Source organism: Benincasa hispida, chromosome 10 (assembly GCF_009727055.1).
Source record: "Benincasa hispida cultivar B227 chromosome 10, ASM972705v1, whole genome shotgun sequence".
In the NCBI taxonomy this organism is placed as follows: domain Eukaryota; kingdom Viridiplantae; phylum Streptophyta; class Magnoliopsida; order Cucurbitales; family Cucurbitaceae; genus Benincasa; species Benincasa hispida.
Genome location: NC_052358.1, coordinates 26,907,886 through 26,929,973, shown reverse-complemented (window position 1 = coordinate 26,929,973; position 22,088 = coordinate 26,907,886). Strand labels below are relative to the sequence as shown.

Sequence of the window (22,088 nt, the reverse complement as noted above, 5' to 3'; positions counted from 1 at the left end):
ATTGATAAAATAGAATGTTTAACACGAACTGCGAGTTCTAGGACATTCTCAACAATCTCTCACTTGGACTAAAACTCCAACAAATATATACAATATAATGTTGAGATACATAATGGAAAAAATACAATAAACTAGGGCATCTACAATACCATAGACATTCTCCCATTTGCCATAGATTACACTACTCGGAGTCCTAGTCCCACTAGGTGGCCCTCGAAAACTTTAGTCGAGAGGGCCTTGGTGAATGGATCAGCAAGGTTGTCTTCAGAGGCTATCTTTGTGACGAGCACATCTTCTCTGTGTACAATCTCTCGGATGAGATGGTACTTTCGTTCAATGTGTTTTCCACGCTTGTGACTCCTGGGTTCCTTTGAGTTAGCAATAGCACCACTGTTGTCACAATACCATGTGATAGGCAGGTGCATATTTGGAACGACTTCCAAATCAGCTAAGAATTTGCATAGCCATACTGCTTCCTTAGCAGCTTGACATGCAGCCACGTATTCCGCTTCCATGGTGGAGTCAGCGATACAACTTTGCTTGATGCTTCTCCAAACTATAGCTCCTCCGTTAAAAGTGAAAACTGATCCTGAACTAGATTTCCTGGAATCTACGTTAGTCTGAAAATCAGAATTAGTGTATCCTGTAAGGATCAAATCCTTAGGTCTATACACAAGCATATAGTCCCTCGTTCTCCTAAGATACTTAAGAATATTTTTTATAGCGGTTCAATGACCGTGTCCAAGATTAGATTGGAACCTGCTGACGATTCCAACTGCAACATATGTCAGGACGTTTACATAACATAGCGTACATCAAACTCCCAACTGCAGAAGCTTATGGAATTATGTTCATCTCCTTAACCTCTTGAGGTGTCTTTGGACATTGTTCCTTTGACAAATGAACTCCATGCCTGAAAGGTAATAAACCTTTCTTGGAAGTTTGCATATTATACCTTGACAACATCTTGTCAATATAAAATGCTTGAGATAGTGCTAATGTTCTATTCTTTCGATCTCGAAAGATCTATATTCCCAAGAATATACTGAGCATCACCCAAATCTTTCATTTGGAACTGTGATGCTAACCATCTCTTTACGTCAGCAAGAAAGCTTGTCTCATTCCCAATGAGCAAGATATCATCAACATACAGAACTAAGAATGCTACAGTTTTGTTGACTATCTTCTTGTATATACAAGGTTCATCAACGTTCTGTTCAAAGCCATAAGATTTGATCGCAGTGTCAAATCTTATATTCCAAGATCTGGATGCTTATTTCAATCCATAAATGGATCGATTAAGCTTACAGACATTCTATTCCTGTCCTGTTTCGACAAACCCCTCTGGTTGAGATGAACTAGATCATTATCAAATCTAAGGGATTCCTAGGTTCAGGGCGAAGAAGCAATGTCACTCGATCATTATCAAATCGATAGCAATCTTTTTCTATCCATGAGAATCCCAACAGAGCGCTTTCTACTTCTAATAGGCCATGAACTAGATCAGAATCATTCTCAACGAGTCTATAAGAAGTGATCCCATTTTTTTCATCGGGTCCAGGTAGAGACCAAAGGTCTTGAATGACCAATCCGGCAGAACAACTCAAAAGATAAAGAAGTATCATTAATTTCTTCATGCTCGTTCCAAGTTTGAAGTACCATTTATACAAATAAGAATCCCCTTCATTACATGATTTCTTCTTCATATAGATAGATATAGGATTTATGGAGCAATTACTTAGAAGTACATTTTGTGTAACAACCCTTCCTATCTGATAGAAAAGGATCCCATGATCCTGAACCGATCTTACCTGGGATTGCAAATCCCAAGTTTGTCTATGAAGAGCAGATCTAATTATATTGGTGTCTGTAATTGATTTCTTTTGCGTAATACTAATCGATAGGACCTGATTGGTAAGTACTACAAGATCTCGTACATTGGAACCCATGGTTATGGAATCGAATCCATTAGTATGGAACATTTTCTTTTCCAAGTGAAATCCCCTAGTATATGAAAGAGTGAAAAAGTGCTTTCATTGTTGTGGAATAAGAAGCCTTCGTATTTTAATGCATGTATTTAATTTATTCGGAGTTATTAGAGCGGGATCCAGTTTTTGGGAAATATGGGTCGAAGCAATAACAAGAATATTTCTAGTGGAACATCTTTCACAATCCCTGGAGAGATAGTTCACTAATAGACCAAGGGATAAGTAATTCGACTCATTCACATCCAGATCATGAATGTTTGGAATCCATATTATGCAAGGAGACATTGCTTTTACTAATTCGAATTGAAGAGTGATATAAAATCGGTCTATTTCTGGCATCATATCTATAGTTAGCGCATTCATCATAGTTATAAGCTCCAGCTTTGTATCAAGGTCACGATCGATATCGTCACTATCATCAATATCGCCACTATCATCAATAAGAAAACCCGTAGGCTTGCTATCCAAGAACTTGTTTAGAAATACTGTAATGAAAGGAAGATAGGTTGTTCAATCATTTGATAACCAAAATCATTCTTTGATAAATGATCACTATGAGTCAGACTCAATAGAATTTGATCAATCCTTTTTTCTGTCGTTAAAGTGGAGAACTGAACCAAGAATTCTCTTTCTTTATCATCAATCAAATCACTAAAATTGAACAACCGTTGAATTTTTTTTATATAGATTTTCCTTTTTCTTATTTTTCTCTTGTTGTTTCATATTTCTCCACTATTGGTCATTAATTAGTAAAACAATAAATACTAAATTTATGAGAAGATAAAATAAAAATTGTTTAAATAAAATTGAACGGGACCAAATACGGTGTCTACATATGGAACCCATGAAGATAATCTTCTCTAAAAGAGAGCTCTAGCTTAAAGGTGAGCCTAAGAGAGAGTTGAGCCTATGAGAGTTTGAGCATAGAGAAACCTAGGCATGAGGAGCCTAGAAGGGTTTGAGTATAGAAAACCTGTGCATGAGGAGTCGAAGAGGGCTTGAGGCTAGAGAAACCAAGGCAAGCCTAGGAGGATTTGGGTCTAGAGAAGCCTAGGAAGGATTAAGCTTAGAGAGCCCAAGCATGACGAGCCTAAGCACGAGGAGCTTGGAAGAGCTTGAGCTTAGATGAGCTTAGAGAACTCATGGGAAAGGTATAGTGATGGCAACTTAGGGGATTTATGAGGAGCTTAGACGAAGTTTAAAGGACCCATGAGGAGCTTAGAGAGAGCTTAGAGGGCCCATGGGAGACCTTAGTTAACTCAACCTAATTAAGCTAAGAAAGTAGATCGACTTGAGAAAGGTCGACCTGAAAAAAGAGGTCAGGTCGACCTAAGAAAGGAGGTCGACCTGAGAAAGAGGTCGAGCTTAGAAAGGAGGTTGGAGAAAGAAGGTTGACCTGAGAGGGAAGGTCGAGCTAAGAAAGGAGGCTGACCTGAGAGGAGGTCGACCTGAGAAAAGAGGTCGATCTAAGAAAAGAGATCGACATAAGAAATAAGGTCGACCTAACTTGAGAAAGAAAGTCGAGCTAAGAAAGAAGGTCAACCTGAGAAGACCTAAGAAAGAAGGTCGACCTAACACGAGAAAGAAGGTTGACCTGACCTGAGAGAGAAGGTCGAGCTAAGAAAGAAGGTCGACCTTGTTGGATCGACACCACCATGCAGCGGAAGGGAACAGGATCCATAAGCATTATGATTCATTAAATTTGGTTGAAAAGAAACATGCTAAAAACAGAGTTTAATGGGTTTCAAGAACATACCTTGGCCGAACCAACGAAATCTTCATTTCCAGCTGCAAAATCCTTCGAATTCTTGTGTATACTACCACAAAATCTTCCCTACTATTCTCTTGATACTCTAGATTGAGTTGTGGGACTCAAAATAAGCTGGAATCAAAGGGAATATGGAGAAATCTCACTAAACCAACCCATTTGAAGAATACCTTCTTCATTCGAATTTTTCAGCAAAAATTCAGTCGGTTTCTCCTCATTTCTTCACTCCAATCTCTTCAATATATTGCATACTATCATGCAAAGAGATGTGTTGCATTGGATGCTGCTCATGCTTGGAGTAAACCAAAGGAGAAGGTGGGTTCCTTGTAAGCTGCTTTGAAGATGACTTGAAAAACCCCATTTTTTCAAGTTTGTGTGATTTTTCGATTTCCAAAAATCCAAAATTGATTTTTAAATCATATTTTATTTTTAAAATCAAATTTATTAATTTTACAAATTAATTTCATAAATTAATTTTCTAATAAAATTAATAAATAATTATTTAAACAATTTAAATAATTTTAATTAATTTAATATCCAATATTAAATTAATTTTTACACAAATTCATCTTCTTATATTTAAATCATATTTAAAAATATTTTTTCAAATTCCGTTTGATTCTAATTTGAACATTTCAAATTAACTTATCACACTACTCTAGAGCTAATCCATTTCCAAGCTAGTCGTGGGACCTTATGGACCTATAGATCATGGGTTCCAACGATCCGAGATTAATCGACTAAACTCACTAGACTAATCTAACCCCCATTCGTTAACTAATGGGTCACTCCACTAAAGCCCATAGTTGAACTTCCCTTACTGTAGATATATTATGTCACTCGATATAATCATGATTAGTAAGTTAACTCTTCACAGGTTGTTCGTAATAACGGTTGGGTCAAATCTCTGTTTTACCCCCTAAATTACCTTTTGTTCCTTAAGTCCCCCATTGATCTCCTAATGAATAATTGTTTTGTGATCCAACCACAAACCGAGTCCCTCTCATGCCAAATGAAAGGGCGGGATCCCTTGTTCAAGCCCCAGAATCATCACTTAAAGGAACAACCTCTCTACTTTCCCTAAAGCGGGTAGGAGTGAATTTCCTTTTTCACCCTATGTCCCCAGCTATCTATCCAGTCTTACCCCTGAAATGGCAATCATATTGAGCCAACCCTCACCTATGCAAATCTAAGGGCAATCTCAGATAAACAGAAGTTCATAGTTAGCTTAGGATTAAGGTCAAGTTACCTAGGTCATCGCTTTGAAATAGTCAGTCTTAAACAGTAAATAGCGTTTTAAAGTAAGAGTGACTCATTTCGTGATTCGATCTTGTACAAACTCTTTTGCACAAGAACACCCCCACTTCTCATGTCCAACATGAACGAATTAGGATCACTTCGTTTGTAGCACTTTACAACTCCTTGTAACAACTACAGAGCAGACTGCATCCAATAGTGTTACTAGAATAAGGTACTCAACCGTATCCATGTACTATAGATCATTTTGACTATTTACTCAAACCTAGTCCACCTTTATGTCTCCACATAAAGTTCAAGTACTCATCCACTAGTTAATGGACTTTTAGGTTTATTGGATTTCTATTCAAGTAATAGATCTATTCAATAACACCTTTATTGAATTATTAGAATAAGTTCCATTGTTTACATACCACGAGTTTTAGGACATAAAACCCAACAGACCTGACATGAGAAAGGAGGTCGACCTGAGAAAACAAGCTACGCATGGTTTAACTATGCAATGGCTATGTATTGGTATTGTTAAGTCTGTTTTTAATGATATTAATGAAATATTAATTTACGTTTCTGTAATCGAGCTATTAAATAAGCAATGATTATATTAAAGAGATATAATTATATTGTAAATATTGGTTAGTTAATCGGACATCAGAGGCCTACCCAAGAGCTGAGCACAATAATGGTCGAGATGTAGTAACAACTTTAACAATTATGGCTAAGATGGGTGAGGACTGAGGAGAAGTCCAATAGTGGCTAAAATTAGAACGACCGTGCAAGCTTCAATTACGAATGGGTCAACCTATATGATTTGAGTCGCGATCAAAGAAAGGTGCGCCAAAAAAACTCAAACCTAATTTCAATTTATTGAGCCATTTCTCAAACCTGGTTCTAATTTGAGAGTCATTGTGGATTTGGCTCAACACCACCCCAGTGTTAATTTGCTTATTTTGCAGGCTTTTGGTCTACTCTTCCTCGAAATACAAATTTAACGGTGCAATTTTCGGCATGAACAAATCAAACCAAACAAACTTATATATTGAGAGTGTGTATCTGTAACCATGGTTTATTTCCATCGGAATCTTGAAAATTCAAGATTTTGATTGGGAAAATTTTCATTTTCCCCCTAATTTTAAGAAATTTCGAAATTTCGAAAATATTCCAGTTCCCCCATTTTAACAAAATTTCAAGATTTCGAGAAATTTCGACATTTTGAGAAAATTTTGATTTTTTTAATTAACTACGTTAGCTCAGTTCAAGTTTTTCGATTTTATGGTCCTAATTACACAATTCTATAGTTTCACACACCAATGTCATTTTTGACAAAGGATTAAACCCTTTTATGTGTTACTTTTTCTAATTTACAACTTTTCTCAATTTTTAGCTTTACTTTTTTACCCCAAAACTTTCATTTATAAAGAAATTGAATTTGAAAAAATCATAAAAAATAAAATATATTTATTTTTAACCTCATTAAACTTTTTTCGTTAAATTTTTATATCATTTTACCTTAAAATTGAATTGATGTGAGTTTTTTCTTTAACCATCCAAAACTTTCATAATTTTCACATGATTTCACCCAAAAAATATTCCTAAATTTTATATTTATTTTGTAATTATTTTCTATTTATTTTAAATTATGCTCTCGCATCAACTTTTACACAAGCATCTATAGTAGACATCTAAATGTTGTCTTACTTTAAAGAAATTATGATTAAAAATGGTCAATTATGTTGGAGATTGTGCTCTAAATCTCGTGGTTTTATAATGTATAAACAAAGTCCATTTATTTAATAAAATATAGAGTTGTTTTATTTGACATTTAGACTTGTGTAACTCAATCCAATAAACTAAAATCTCAAGTTATTTTATGTAACCTAAATATGTATGTGGTTGACATACAAGTGGATCTTATTTAAATAATAACCTAAATGGTCTGTAGTATATGGATAAGGTTGAGTGTTTTATCCTTGTGACATTACAGATACGACTCACTTTGTAATTGTTACAAGAATTGTAAAATGTTACATACGATTTGATCCTAATCGTTTATGTGAAGATGTGCGAGTAGGGTATCCTATACAAAGAGTTTGTATAAAATCGGGCCACAAAATGATTAGTTTTTCTTTATAATGCCGTTAATTAAAGAGATTAACATTTCATAGGATGACCATAGGTGAGATGCCCTTAATTCTAAGTGAATTATTAACTTTTGTCTATGAGGGCATTCCTTTGATCTATATGGGTGAGAATGACCAGATTCATCGATTCGTCCTTTGATCTATATGGGTGAGAGTGACTAGATTCATTGATTCAATAAGCTTATCATTTTGGGATTTTGTCCGAGTCGGGAGCTGGGAACATAGCTACACAAGATGAAGTTCACTCATTTCCGTCTTTAGGGAAAGTAGATACATTGCTCCCTTAGGGACTGATTCTAGGTCTTAAACATCGAAGTCTCACCTTCTCATTGGCCTAAGAGGGATTAATTTATAGTTGGACTATAAATTGTTTGTTCATTAAAGGGATCAATGATACTTAATAAGTTAGATGTAACTACAGGGATAAACGGTAATTTGGCCCGCCTGTAGTTACGAGCGATTCATGAAGGGTCGACTTATTGTTGATTGGTTATATCCACAAACACATAACTATAACTACAATGCGGATAGTGCAGTTGTGGGTTTTTGGTGGAGTGACTTGTAGTTAACGAATGTTGATTAATTTAATTAAAGAGTTTAATGAATTAATCTTGTATAATTGAAGCTTCTAATCTGTACAAGGTTCCCTTACTAACTCACTAAGGGTAAAACAAGGACACATTTGCAAATATAAACATTAGACTAAAAGTATTAACAGATATAACATAATGTAAAAAAAAAACTACAAATATGGCCAAATTTAAATAGTCTATCAATGATAAACCATATTATTGGTAGAAGACTATTAGTAATAGATCATATCATTGGTAAGAGTCTATCAATGATAGAAGTCTATCGTTGATAGACTTGACTATATTTGTAATTTTTTTAAATGATGTTATACATTTGGTTATTATTCCTAAAAATGCTATCAATTGCAATTACCCTAAAACAAGAATCAATTAGTTTTGGATTAATTTGAATTATTCAAATTAAATAAGAAAATTAATTGTATAAGATACAATTAATAAAAGGGAAATTGCATTATATGACAAATAGATTTTAAGAAACCTTCTGTGACTTCAACTTTTTTGTAATTGTAGGTGTGACAATCACATTACAATCATATAACAATCACATTGAAATCAGATAGCAATCACATAACAATTACATAGAAATCATATGGTAATCAAATTTTCACGCGAAAATCATTTGCCATGTTTGCAAAAAAGTAAAACTTAGGGGCACACGCCGAATTTTCAATTTATTTATTTATTTTTATTAAAGTTGCAATTGTCTCTTAATAAAATGTGTATAGATACAATTAATATAGTGCTTATAGATACATTATAGCATAAAATTAATTTTGAATCAGTTTCAAAATTATACTTTATAGTATGTGAGAGATAAATATTTGAATAAGATTCAAATATTAATTATACGAATAAGATTTATATTAAAATTATAAGTTATAATTAATATGAATGAGATTCGTATTAAAACTATAGGTTATGTGAGAATACGTTATTCAAATATGATTCAAATTGAATTAAATACATGACAATTAATTAATTAATTGTTAATTAATTAATGTTTATTTATTTAATTTTATATTAAATTTCGATTTAATTTATAAATTATTTAAATTTAAAACAATAACTCCGATTGGGAGTTATTGTGAGTTGGTAGAGGGAAGTTTTAACTCCCTCTCCAACTAACTCACTCTCACATAAACGAAAAGGGGAAGATTTTTTTTTTTTTTTTCTAACACATAGAACACAGACAAGCAAAAGATAAGAGTTATCTCTATGTGTTTGATCTTTTTCCCCAAATTTCTCACACAAAAATCTCTCCCTACTAAATTAAGGAGCCACACATCCTTGATTTTTGTCCTAAGAATAATAAGGATACTAAGTGGTGATATCCCATGTTCGTGACTTGTTTGTTCATGAGAGGCGTTTTTCAGTTCGAGGGAGATCTTGCGTTAGTGCTGTTTCGTTTCATGGAAAGGAATTACAAGAAGCAAAGTCTTCAAGAGTTAGTTCTTCTCATCCCTTTCTCCTTATAAGTATGTTGTAATTTATAAATATTTATCATGTTCTTCTATAATTTATCCATTTTTTTTTAGTTTTTCAAATTGAATTACATTTCCACGTGCTTCACATGCTTCCGTTTGGAATTCCATTTGTTCAAATTATAGTTTAATTAAGCCACAATCAAAGTTTAATTAACTAATCATTACGAGAAGTAAAGTCTTCAAAGGTTAGTTCTTTTCATCCCTTTCTATCTATAAGTATGTTGTAATTTATAAATATTTATCATGTTCTTCTATAATTTCTCCATTTTTTCGAGTTTTTCAAATTGAATTACATTGGCACGTGCTTCACGTGCTTCCACTTGGAATTCCATTTGTTCAAATTATAGTTTAATTAAACCACAATCAAAGTCATTAACTAATCATAACAACTTCCATCATTTCAATAATTTTAACCAAAATTTCCATGGATATCGGTACTTTCATTGATAATTTCAATAAATCAGGACCTCAACATTTTCATCGACGTCGATATTTCAAACCTTGTGTGTAATCAAACACATATTCTTTTAATTTTAAATAATTATCAAGAATGTTTAAATGAAAAAATATTTTTTTTCCTAGTCAATGACCTTAAATTAATAGTTTATAATTTAATGAATAAATAGTTTTGGGAGAAGTATATTTTTGATCTTAGGTTTTGAGACTAGTTTTCATTTGGTCCATAAGTTTCAAAATGTTACACCTTTAGGTCCCATTTGATAACCATTTTGTTTTTTGTTTTTGTTTTTAAAAATTAAGTCTATGGACACTACTTCGACCATCAAATTTCTTCATTTGTTATCTACTTCTCACCAATGGTTTAAAAACTCAAGCCAAATTTTGAGAACTAAAAAAATAACTTTCAAAAAGTTGTTTTTGTTTTTGGAATTTAGCTAAGAATTCAATGATACTTAATGAAAATCAATGTAAGAATTGTGGATGAAATATGCTTAATTTTTTTAAAAAAAAACAAAAAAATGGAATGGTTACCAAACGGGACTTTAGTTTTTTAAGTTTTGGTTTTGGTTCCAATTTAGTCTATAAATCTCAAAATGTTACAATTTTACTTTGAGATTTAAGTTTGTTTCAATTTGGTTCTTAGGCTTTAAGATCTTATATTTTTAACAACACTTTTTCCATTAAATAATCACTTTCAATAATTGACGTCAGTGTTTATTGATTAATTAATTTAAAATAATTATGAAATGAAATTTTAAATTTAATTTTAAAAGTGATGATAAACCATGAAACTTAATTAATTATTTTAAATTTATTAATATACATTAACGCGGAAGATAAAATCAGTATTTAGTGAAAAATAATCTTGGGACGAAATTGAAAAAAAATGAATGATAACATTTTTGAAACTTAAATTGGAACCACCAAAAACCTAGGGACAAAAAGCAGTGTTCCCATTAGTTTTTGAATAGAAGAAAAACGAGTTGAATGGTGTTCGGTCTTCAGTTTCCAATTTCCAAACCTATTCTTTCCCATGGAGAAGAAGACACAGAGCAGTAGAAGAAGCCAACCCAAAAGCTCGGCTCGCGCAAAGGTATTTGGGACCAACACTCTTCAGCTAAGTGAGGACGATGCCTCGCGATTAGTCGGTGGAATAGTTGAAAAAGGTATCTCAGACGCCGACCAAAGCACGCCCTTTGTCTCACTTCCCCCTCCCACACCTTCCGTTTTGCCGTTTCCGGTCGCTCGGCATCGGTCTCATGGTCCGGTAAGATTTCATCTTGTATTCAACCGCATTTCTATCCTTAGTTATGGAACCTAGCACTCAGATAGAGTAATATATATATTTCCTTTTTCAATAAGTTTAAGTTGATTTTGAGCTAGCAGGAAGGAGAGTCTACACTAGTAGAAGGTTTTTTTTTTGGAAACGTCAATATAGTGTAACATGATTATAAGAAAGGAAATGAGAGTGCAGAGTAGACACGAGCACGAACAGAATATTTGAATTTTGTTTTTGAGCACATAAAGTTTCTCCAGGAGTAAATAGATTAATTTGGAAACATAAATTACTGGCGGGAACTTTATTTTCCTCATAATAATGGAATTTGAATTCAAATGTCATTAACAATCCAATCTGTTTTCTCAGCATTGGGAATCAGTAACTGGTAAAAAGGGTGGGGATAACATCAAAGCTGATCGGCAGGAGGATGGGGAAGAAGATGAAAGATTGATGGAGATTGACTCTATAGCAAATTTTGCTAACCCAATACAGAGGAAAAAGAAAAGTGGCTTAGACTTTGGCAGGTGGAGAGAGGCTGTCCCAGGCCACAATCATGGTGCAGCAAACAGAGAGGAAAAGAAATTTCAAGGCTTAGTAAAAACTGGAAACCTAATGCATGTTGGGGAAGCAAATAGCGGTAGAGATAATATGTCATGCAAGCCCTTATCAGCCCATGTGCGCCCTTCACATATGAATATTGAACATAGTTCGTCAGACTTTGTAAATGATCCCACTGGAAACAAGACGAATGAAGCTGGTTTTGAGTTTGTGAGGTCAATGAATGACGTAGAATTTAAAGGGTTGGATAAACAGCATCTTCCAGAGAATCTTCAAGATGTTCGTGATAAATGGGGACATATTTCAGGGAGTGAAGTTAATGAGGATATGCTGCTTGATGGTTCTTCATTGTGGGATATGGGTACGGGGTTCCATCATTTGAATTCAGAAATGACTCCTTGTTTTGGGTCCAATATTAAGGGAGAAGATTCATTCTCGACAATGGAGAGCCAGATTGATGCAGAGAACTGTGCAAGGATACAAAAAATGTCACCAGAAGAGATTGCTGAAGCACAGGCTGAGATAATGGAGAAGATGAGCCCAGCACTAGTGGAAGCCCTGAAAACGAGGGGTGAGGGGAAATTAAAGAAGGGGTCATCAAAGGCAGGCGTGAGCAGCAATTATGAGTTGGGTAATCTACAAAAAGAGAGTATACTTGACAGAAATGGCTCTCCCAAAATAGGGACTGGTGTAACTTCTGTGAAGACAACCTTAAAAGATACAAAGAGTGGGCTTCAGGATGTTTCAGTGCAGAAATTTGTTTCAGGTAGCAGTGTATGGAATGCATGGAATGAAAGGGTTGAAGCTGTAAGGTCGTTAAGGTTTTCCCTGGAAGGGAATATAGTTGAAAGCTATTCTTTCCAACAGTCAGAGGATGGTGAGACTTATATTATTTTATGGTCATGTTTTTCTGGGGGAAGGGTGATGGTGCCTCTGATTAATAGAATTCAATGCTGCTTTTGTTTATATTTTCTATGATGTCTGTCATCTCAAATTGTGAAGAGCTTCTTATGGATGAGAAAGATTTGGGCATTTTAAATTTTCATTAGTTCCATAGAGGACTTGATAGTTATTTAATGGCAACAACTGGTCTAATAGTTCAACTAGCTCAAGTTTTAATTAACATTCAAAGGAAAAACTAATGGGTTTTTTAATATAAGGCTTTTGATAGATGGGCAGGGGTATTAAATGTCTTGGAATGAAATGCTTATGCTTCTTTGTTAGCATTTGTTCATATGATTATGTCTAAGAAGTGAGCCAATGTCGTGATGTTGAGAGGATTTGAATAACCATGATGGTATGTTTGCAATTTCCAATCTTCAAATTTGCATGAGAATGAAACAAGCATGAACATGCAAAAAGTCATACTCTTCCCCTCACAATGAATTTCATCAACAGGATGACACCTTAGCTATAAACATTTTTAATAGAGAATATTATAGTTTTTTAAAATTATTTAATTTGTAATGCTAGAGATTCTATGAGGGTGTCGCTGATGCACGGACTTGAGCTGAGAAATGCTGCAGATAAATTTTTGGATAGATAATGAATTGTTTTATCAATATGGGTTTTTTTTTTTGGTTGAAAAGGAAACAAGCTTTCATTAACAATGTGAGAAGTTACAGGGTATAAACTCCCTTTAGGAGTATACGAGGTTTCCCTACCCCTGAAAACTGCAAGAAAACCAGAATACTTGTAGACAAAACACATTCTTGGGGAATTAGAAGAACACAACCCAACTTAAGAGAGAGTACTTCCTAAAGAATAGTGTGGACCTTTTTGTCAATGGTCATTTCTTTCGAATATTTCTGTTTCTTCCAGAAGAGCCAGAAATTATTACCATAATTTTTTTTTATTTAGGTCAATGGGGAGTCTTGTTTTGTTTTGTTTTTTTCCCCATTTCCAAAGCTTTCAGTCATCATTTGAATGAATAAAAATGTATTTTGTCTCTAATGTTGACTAGAGATGTGCAGGTGATTATCCAGTTCATGGGTACAGCGCTGAGAATGTTGCTTCACGAGATTTTCTTCGAACTGAGGGGGATCCAAGTGCTGCAGGTTACACAATTAAAGAAGCTGTGGCCCTGACGAGGAGTGTGGTCAGTCTAGTTGCTTCATTGTTGTGACAATTTTTTTCCACCATAAAATACTGTTAGTTTTTTTTCGACTTTTGGCCCCTTATTTTTCTTGTTGCTTTCAGAGTAACTCATTTTTCTTTTATTTCAAATCTTTGACATGTTTTTTATTTTATACTCTTTAAACCTTCTGTCATTTTAACTCTAGCTTCTCCGTTGGTATCAGATACCAGGTCAACGTGTCCTTGGGTTGCATGTCATTTCAAATGTGCTTGACAAGGCATTGCTCAATACACACCTAACACAAGTTGGGTCCACAATGGTTAAAGATAGTAGCTCTGTTGATTACAATGCAATATGGGCTTATATTCTTGGCCCTGAACCAGAGCTTGCTTTGTCACTGAGGTAAGGCTCCCCGAATACTTCTATTATTGACATTCACATTAACATGCTTTGATCTACTCCTTACTTGGTTCATGCTACACCTGACTGTTGCTGCTAAATTTGCAAAATTGACCCATGGTTTGCCATTTAAAATTATGTTACTCTAAGATGTGGTTAATTCACCATATCCTCAATGCTTTACATTCTTTTCCTTAACCACCTCTAGGCAGTTTCATGATTTTCTGTATGCCAATTCACTTGAAATTTTTGTCAATATCTAGGATGTGCCTGGACGATAATCATAACTCTGTCGTTCTAGCTTGTGCTGAAGTTATTCAGAGTGTATTGAGCTGTACTTTGAACGAGACCTTCTTTGATACCCTAGAGGTAGGATCATTATAAAGTAGAGCTTTTCCTTTTCCTGTCTGTCTGTCTGTCTGTCTGTCTCTCTCTCTCTCTCTCTTTGTAATTCTTAGGCCGAGTCTATTTTCTTCAGAAAACATCAATTTATGAAAAGGATATATACACAGCTGCTGTATTCCGAAGTAAACCCGAGATCAATGTTGGGTTCCTCCAAGGTGGATTTTGGAAGTATAGTGCCAAACCTTCTAATATTCTTCCTTTTAGTGAAGATTTTGAGAATGTTCAAGATGGAGAGAAACATACAATCCAGGATGATATTGTGGTTGCACAACAAGATATTGCAGCAGGTCTGGTTAGAATGGGAATTCTTCCTAGGCTTCGCTATCTTCTAGAGGTATGCATTTTCATTGTTTGGACTTTGTATTCTTGAATTTGACTATTGAGTGTGACTATGCCGTTTCTTTCCCAGGTAATGTGAAAGTACCTGAATGGATCTCAATAGTTTTAGAGTTGCATGTCTGATTGATTAAGAAAGTAAAGACAACCTCAATGAATAGTGAACTAGTAATTAGATTTCCCACTGAAGTCGATATATTGAGTAAAGAATAGCTATCTATGCCAATACTATGCATGTAAGATAGATAATAACTATTAAAATTAATGAAAGATCTGCCTCAGGACTTCCAAGTAAACGAATTACTGGTTTTGTAACTCTTAGGGGGTGTTTGACTCACCAACATGAGTAGAGTTGGGTTGGTATACATACCAACTCAATGTTTGGTCCACCAACTTTAAATGTTGGTAGTTGAGTTGGTATATTTTATCAACTCAATCCAACTCTCCCTTCTTCCAATGTTTTCAATGACTCCATCCATTGGCCACTGTCGTGACTATCGCTGTCACACCTCGGGAACTAACTCTGACCTCCAACAACCACCTCCGATGACAACTTTGGTGACCAACTCCGACGACCAATTCTGGGCTTTGCAACCACCTTTGATGACAACTTTGGTGACCCAACTCCGACGACCACCTTTGACTGCCAACTTCGATGACCAATTTCAGGCTCCGGCAACCACCTCCAACAACAAACTCCGATATCTAACTCTGACAACCACCTTCGAAATCATCTTCGATGATCAACTTCAATAACTACTTTCGAGCGAGCAACTCTGACTACCAACTTCGAGCTTCGACAACCACCTTCGATGGCAAACTCCGATAATCAACTCCAATACCACCTTCATGCGTTCAACTTCAAGCTCTGACAATCACCTTTAACTACAAACTCTAGCGAAAATCACTTTCGAAAATCAACTTCGACAACCACTTTTGAATATTATAAGACTGATGACTCCTAGTATATTATAAGGTGGTTGATTATATAAATAATATTATTTTGTCTACGTTAAATGCAATATTTATACGTACAAATTTGTGAAATATATTTTTATTTAATTGAATTTACATAATGATTGTTAAGAATATTTGGAAAAATGTGTATGTAGTTGAAAAGTATATAACATATAACAAAAAAAAAAAAAACCATAAAATGAAGATTCTTTTTCCCATAACATTTTCTAGTAAGAATTAGTGAAAAATGGAGATTTGTTTTTTGATGATCCTCCAAATTTGGATGAATTAAAAATGAAATTGTTGAAGAAATGTGGTGGTATTCCATTGGCTGCTAAGATGATGGAGGAGATTCAATTAAAAAAAATTCATGACAGAGTAAAAATACAAAGCAACAACAGAAAGAAGAAAAAAAAGAAGATGATGATGAAATTCATGGAGAAAAATTAGAAAACAAAAGTTGATATTTCTTTGGTTTCTCATTTTATTTAACCATATTTCAGCAAGAAATGTAGTGGGTTAATTGTTATTCGTTACCCAAAAAAAAAAAGAGAGAGAGAGAGAGAGAAAGAAAGAAAGAAAGAAAAGTTTTAAAAATTAAAAGAAAAAAATTGCGATCTATATTTTATTTAAACAAAGATGGGTAAAATTATTGAATACAAAAGTTTCAAAACAAAAATAGTAATCATAAATACAAATTATTTAGGCTTCGTTTGATAACCATTTTGTTTTTTGTTTCTATGGACACTCCTTGCACCTTCAAATTTCTTCCTATGTAATCTACTTTTTACCAATGGTTTAAAAAACCAAGCCAAATTTTGAGAACTAAAAAAAATAGCTTTCAAAAAGTTATTTTTGTTTTTGGAATTTGGCTGAAAATTCAACTATTATACTTAAGAAAGATACAAATCGTTGTATGAAATATGGGTGCAATAGGCTTAATTTTCAAAAACAAAAACTAAAAACTGAATGGTTACTAAACGGGCCCTTAGAATTAAAAAAACTGCACCATATGCCCTAGACATATGAACTCAACTGCACCCCAAATACAGACATATGAACTCAGATCAAATAACTCTGTATCCCAAATACGGACATATAAATTCCACAGATATATGAATTCCACATACATCATATTTTAACTCAGTATCTCAAATAACTCCTTGAAAGACATGACATCCGAAATATGTTTATTTATTTATTTAATTTTTTGGCCTCTTATCTTTTTAATCCCAGGCTAGTTTAGTATCTACAGTGGTTATAATTTTACATATGTTATTTCACATTTTTACTTCACCTGTATGTTTGTACTGCAAATGATTACCAATATGTGCCAATTTTATGGTTTTAGGCAGGTCCTTCAGTAGCTTTAGAAGATTGCATACTTTCAATACTTGTTGCAATAGCAAGGCATTCCCCAACATGTGCACGAGCAATCATGAAATGTGAAAGGCTTGTAGAGTTGATTACCCAGAGATTTACAATGAGTGACAAAATAGACATTCTTTCCTTAAAGATAAAATCCGTTGTCCTTTTGAAGGTACTTTCTAGTGCTTTGATGTGTTCCAATATTTGTTTATTTGTCTGTTAATCAACTGGTTGGCCTTTTCCACTCGCAGCAGTTGCACGGACTGAGTTTACTTTTTTGCCTCTGTTTTTCTCACAACAGGTTTTAGCTCGTTCAGACAGGAGTAACTGTCTTGCATTTGTGAAAAGCGGAGCTTTTCAGACCATTATATGGCATTTGTATCACTATACTTCCTCCATCGACCATTGGATCAAGTCAGGGAAGGAAAAATGTAAACTTTCATCAACTTTGATGGTTGAACAATTAAGGCTGTGGAAGGTTTGCATTCAGTATGGATATTGTGTATCTTACTTTTCTGATGTTTTCCCTGCCTTGTGTATATGGTTGAACCCACCAAATTTTGAAAAACTTATAGAGAATAATGTCCTGCGTGAATTTACAACCATTTCTACGGAGGCATACCATGTTTTGGAGGCTTTGGCAAGAAGACTTCCTAATTTCTTTTCAGAGAAACATTTAGACAGTCAAGAACCCGGACTTGCTGTTAATGAATCTGAAGTTTGGTCCTGGAGTTGTGCTGTTCCAATGGTTGATTTAGCTATAAAATGGTTAGAGACAAAGAGTGATCCATTCATATTTAAATTCTTTGAGTCACAAAAAGGGATTAGGAATGACATTTTGTTTGAAGGTATGTCACTGGCGCCATTGTTGTGGGTTTATTCAGCTGTCATGAAGATGCTGTCTCAAGTAGTTCAAAGGATCATCCCGCAGGATATTATGTCCCGGGAAGGAAGTGATCAGATTGTGCCTTGGATACCAGAGTTTATACCACAAGTTGGACTTGAGATAATTAAGAATGGCTTCCTGAGCTTTGCAGATGGATCTGATATGAAATCCTATCCCTCTGGAGGTAACTCTTTTGTAGAGGATCTTTGTTTTTTAAGAGAACGTGGTGAATTTGAAACGTCTCTGGCTTCTGTATGTTGCCTTCATGGGTTGATGCTGAGTATTGTGAATATCGATTGTCTGATCCAGTTAGCCAAGTCTGAGAACCAGGATTATCCTCCCAAAGATTATAATTCCTCAAGGGAAGGGGAAATTTTAGGGGTTGGGATGTTTAAGACGTCCCTCATCGAACAGAGAAGCATGCTTGACCATTTTACTAAGAAAATTGTTTTGGAATGTGACTCTCTGCAGTTAATAGAGACCTTTGGCAGAGGGGGCCCTGCACCTGGGGTAGGAATTGGTTGGGGCGTGTCTGGTGGTGGATATTGGTCCCCTGCTGTTTTATTAGCACAAAACGATGCAGCATTTCTCATGTCACTAATCGATGCATTTCAGACCATTCCAACTTTGAATATTCTGACTGTTCAGGAATCCTTGACTGTGCAAAGCATAAATTCTGCCTTGGCTGTATGCTTGGTTCTTGGGCCAAGAGATATAGGTTTGGTCGAGAAAACTGTGGAATTTTTGATCCAGGCTCCTATTTTGCAAAATTTCAATCTTTATATTCAGAGTTTTCTCCAACTCAATGAAAAAGTGAAGCAATTTGGCTGGCAGTACAGTGAAGATGACTGCTTGATCTTTTGTAGAACATTAAGTTCTCACTACAAGGATAGGTGGTTAACTCCAAAGGGATCCAAATCCATGAAGAATAAGAGCAACTGTAGTGACAAAACATTTAAGAATGGCAGAGTTTCTTTGGGTACAATATACGAGGAGGCAGATGAGACAAATAGAATGGCCGAAGGCTATACTTGTTTGATAGTACAATGGGCTTACCAAAGACTTCCACTTCCCGGCCATTGGTTTTTCAGTCCAGTCTCAACTATCTGTGATAGTAAGCATGCTGGTCTTCAAAAATCTAATGCGCAAAGTATCATGCAGGAATCTAGTGATTTGCTTGAAACAGCTAAGAGTGGGCTCTTCTTTATTTTAGGTGTGGAAGCATTTTCCACCTTTCTACCTGATGGTCTCCCTTCACCTGTCCTGAGTGTGCCATTGATTTGGAAATTGCATTCATTATCTGTTGTTTTACTCACTGGTATGGGAGTCTTGGATGATGAGAAGAGTAGGGATGTTTATGAGGTTTTGCAAGACCTCTATGGTCAGCGTCTTAATGAAGCTAGGTCTTGTAGACTTCCTGTACACGTCATGGAGAAGGATGCAAAACATTTACCATCACAACCGGAAAATAAGAGCAATATAGAGTTCCTAATGTTTCAATCCCAGATCCATGATAGTTACTCAACATTTATTGACACGTTAGTGGAGCAGTTCTCCGCTATATCCTATGGTGATGTACTATATGGACGGCAGATTGTACTATATCTTCACCAATGCGTTGAATCTCCAACACGTCTTGCTGCCTGGAATGCACTAAATAGTGCTCGCGTTTTTGAACTTCTTCCACCACTTGAAAAGTGCTTTGCTGACGCGGAAGGGTATCTGCAACCGATTGAGGTGCATTCCATTTCTTCACATCTTTACCGTTTTTTAATCAAATTTTCAATCAAACACTTTTTTGATACAGAAGTACATAAATTAACAATCATCTTTTTTGTGGGTATCCCTCTTGTCGGCTGAATTAGATGGGCTCTTATGCTATCAAAATGGATTGCAAGTTCCCAAAGGGCCTCTTAGTTACTGTTATAGAGTTACTAGAACTAGATAATGTACACCGAAGTAGACAAGGCAGGAAAAACAAGAAAAAAAATAGGAGAGAAACTCAATGCTTGTGATGAACTACAGCTTAAGAAGTTGGCGGAATTTTCGTATGCTTGTTTTTGTTTTCCTTTATTGGGGAGGGGTTGTATAAGTAGTGATTGTGATTCTTTTATCCATCCATCTTCCGAGGTATTTTCTCTGAATAGTTAATTAAAAGTAAATGAACGATCAGAAAAGTCTAGGCATTATTAAATTTTACGAGATTCCGACAAAATTTTCTACCATTTAAGTAAGAACATACTTGCTTTTTGTTGAATTCATATACTGGTCAATCTAACATGACAAGATGGTTCCCTCACAGAACAATGAAGCCATTTTGGAAGCTTATGTGAAGTCATGGGTTTCAGGTGCCCTTGACAGATCAGCAAGTCGGGGTTCAGTGGCTTATTTACTAGCTCTGCACCACCTCTCATCCTACATATTCCATTCTTACCCTGTTGACAACTTGTTGCTTCGGAACAAGCTCTCGAGGTCTCTTTTGCGAGACTACTCCCAAAAGCATCACCACAAGGTACGGAATTTAGTCTAAAATTAGTTTCAGGTAATATCCATTGCCGTAACACCTAATATGATGGCATTTGATAAAAGTTGTGGCCATTACCCATTCCATTGCACATAGTGATGTAGTTCTTAAAGAATTGGCACGCTCTGATATCACATTTGTGTTTTGTTAGGTTACTTAGGGCTCCTTTGGTAACCATTTCATTTTTGGTTTTTGATTTTTGAAAGTTTAGCCTATTTCCTCCATATTTCTCACATTGATTTGCATCTTTAATGGTTGAATTCTTAGCTAAATTCCAGAAGCAAAAACAACTTTTGAAAAGCTACTTTTTTTAGTTTTCAAAATTTAGCTTGGTTTTTTAAACCATTAATAAAAAGTAGATAAAAAAGTAAGAAATTTGGAGGTAGAAGTGTCCATAGACTTATTTTTCATAAACAAAAAAAAAAAAAAAATGGTTACGAAACGGAACCTTAGATTTTTCCTTTGATTCTATATCATGTTAACGGATGGATTCTGACTATACCATGTTAACTTAATCTCAGGAAATGATGTTGGATCTTATCATATACACTGGACCATCAACGTACCGTATTACTGGACAAAATGGTGTTAGTACGTCAATTGGAGCGAGCGCCGTAGAAAAGAGGCTCGAGATGTTGAAGGAAGCTTGTGAAAGGAATTCCTCTCTTTTGACAGTAGTTGAGGAGGTCGGTTCTGCTGCAAAAGACAAACTGTCTGCAATGTGAAGTTTTGCAAATAATATGTAGAGAAGTGAAGACTGTGATGGAAATTCTAGGTAATGGAGGATTGCAGGGGATAGTATATTTTCACCCTCTACCCTTTCTCAAACTTCAACTACGGGCAGCATGCAATTTAGATCCTTTAATAGAAAAGTTAAGAGGTTTGTACATGAATTTTGTGCAGTTTAAACTGAAATACAAGAAAAGAAATCATATCTTTAACAATGGTCAGCAAGAGCCTTAACTCTTAACTAGAACAGTAGTCATTACTTAATTTTGGTATTGACATGCAAGTTTATTTGATCAAGAATTTGTAACACGATGAAAGGCATATAAATGATCTGGATTAAATTATAACTTTTAGCATTGTAGCTTTAAGTTCTTTTTAGTTCAACAGGTGCTTCAGAACTTAGAACTTGAATTTTTGACTTCAAGAGTAGGTAGCATCATATTTTCACTATTGCGTTATTTCAAGTCGACTTAAATATTTTTATTATGATACTGAACTTAAAAGTAGGTTTCCATTTAGTTTATGTTAATACTATTAACTAAATGTTGGTATGACAGTGTTTAGCAAATAAATATGACTAAATTTGAATAACGTGTCAAATCAAGCATGGTTCAATCAATTTGGATATATTTTTAATTAAGAGATCTGAAGTTTGAATTCTTATCTTTCCATCTTGAATTCAAAAGAGAGATTTGTATGATGTGGTAAGTAGTTACGAATATATTATATTAATTTGAGGTAAACATTAGTTGTAAGTATAAAAGAAATTCGAAAGTGTAGCATTAATTTAGAGATAAAATAGGCATGGAAAAAAAAATCCTTTTTGGTCTATAAGTTTCGAGTAAGGTTTCTTTGTGGCAATAAATTTCAAAATGTTATACTT

The 22,088-nt window shown here is 34.8% G+C and overlaps 1 protein-coding gene across 1 annotated transcript; it reads left to right on the top strand.

Moving 5' to 3' along the window:
* Positions 1-10,621: 10,621 nt before the first annotated feature.
* On the top strand, positions 10,622-21,552 carry LOC120087756 (transcriptional elongation regulator MINIYO). The gene is made up of 10 exons (XM_039044643.1): positions 10,622-10,954; positions 11,333-12,401; positions 13,498-13,622; positions 13,825-14,003; positions 14,264-14,369; positions 14,479-14,739; positions 17,050-17,238; positions 17,368-19,689; positions 20,255-20,464; positions 20,998-21,552. The coding sequence occupies exons 1-10, from the start codon at positions 10,721-10,723 to the stop codon at positions 21,199-21,201; spliced, it is 4,899 nt and encodes a 1,632-aa protein (XP_038900571.1). The 5' UTR covers positions 10,622-10,720; the 3' UTR covers positions 21,202-21,552.
* The last annotated feature ends 536 nt before the right edge of the window (positions 21,553-22,088 follow it).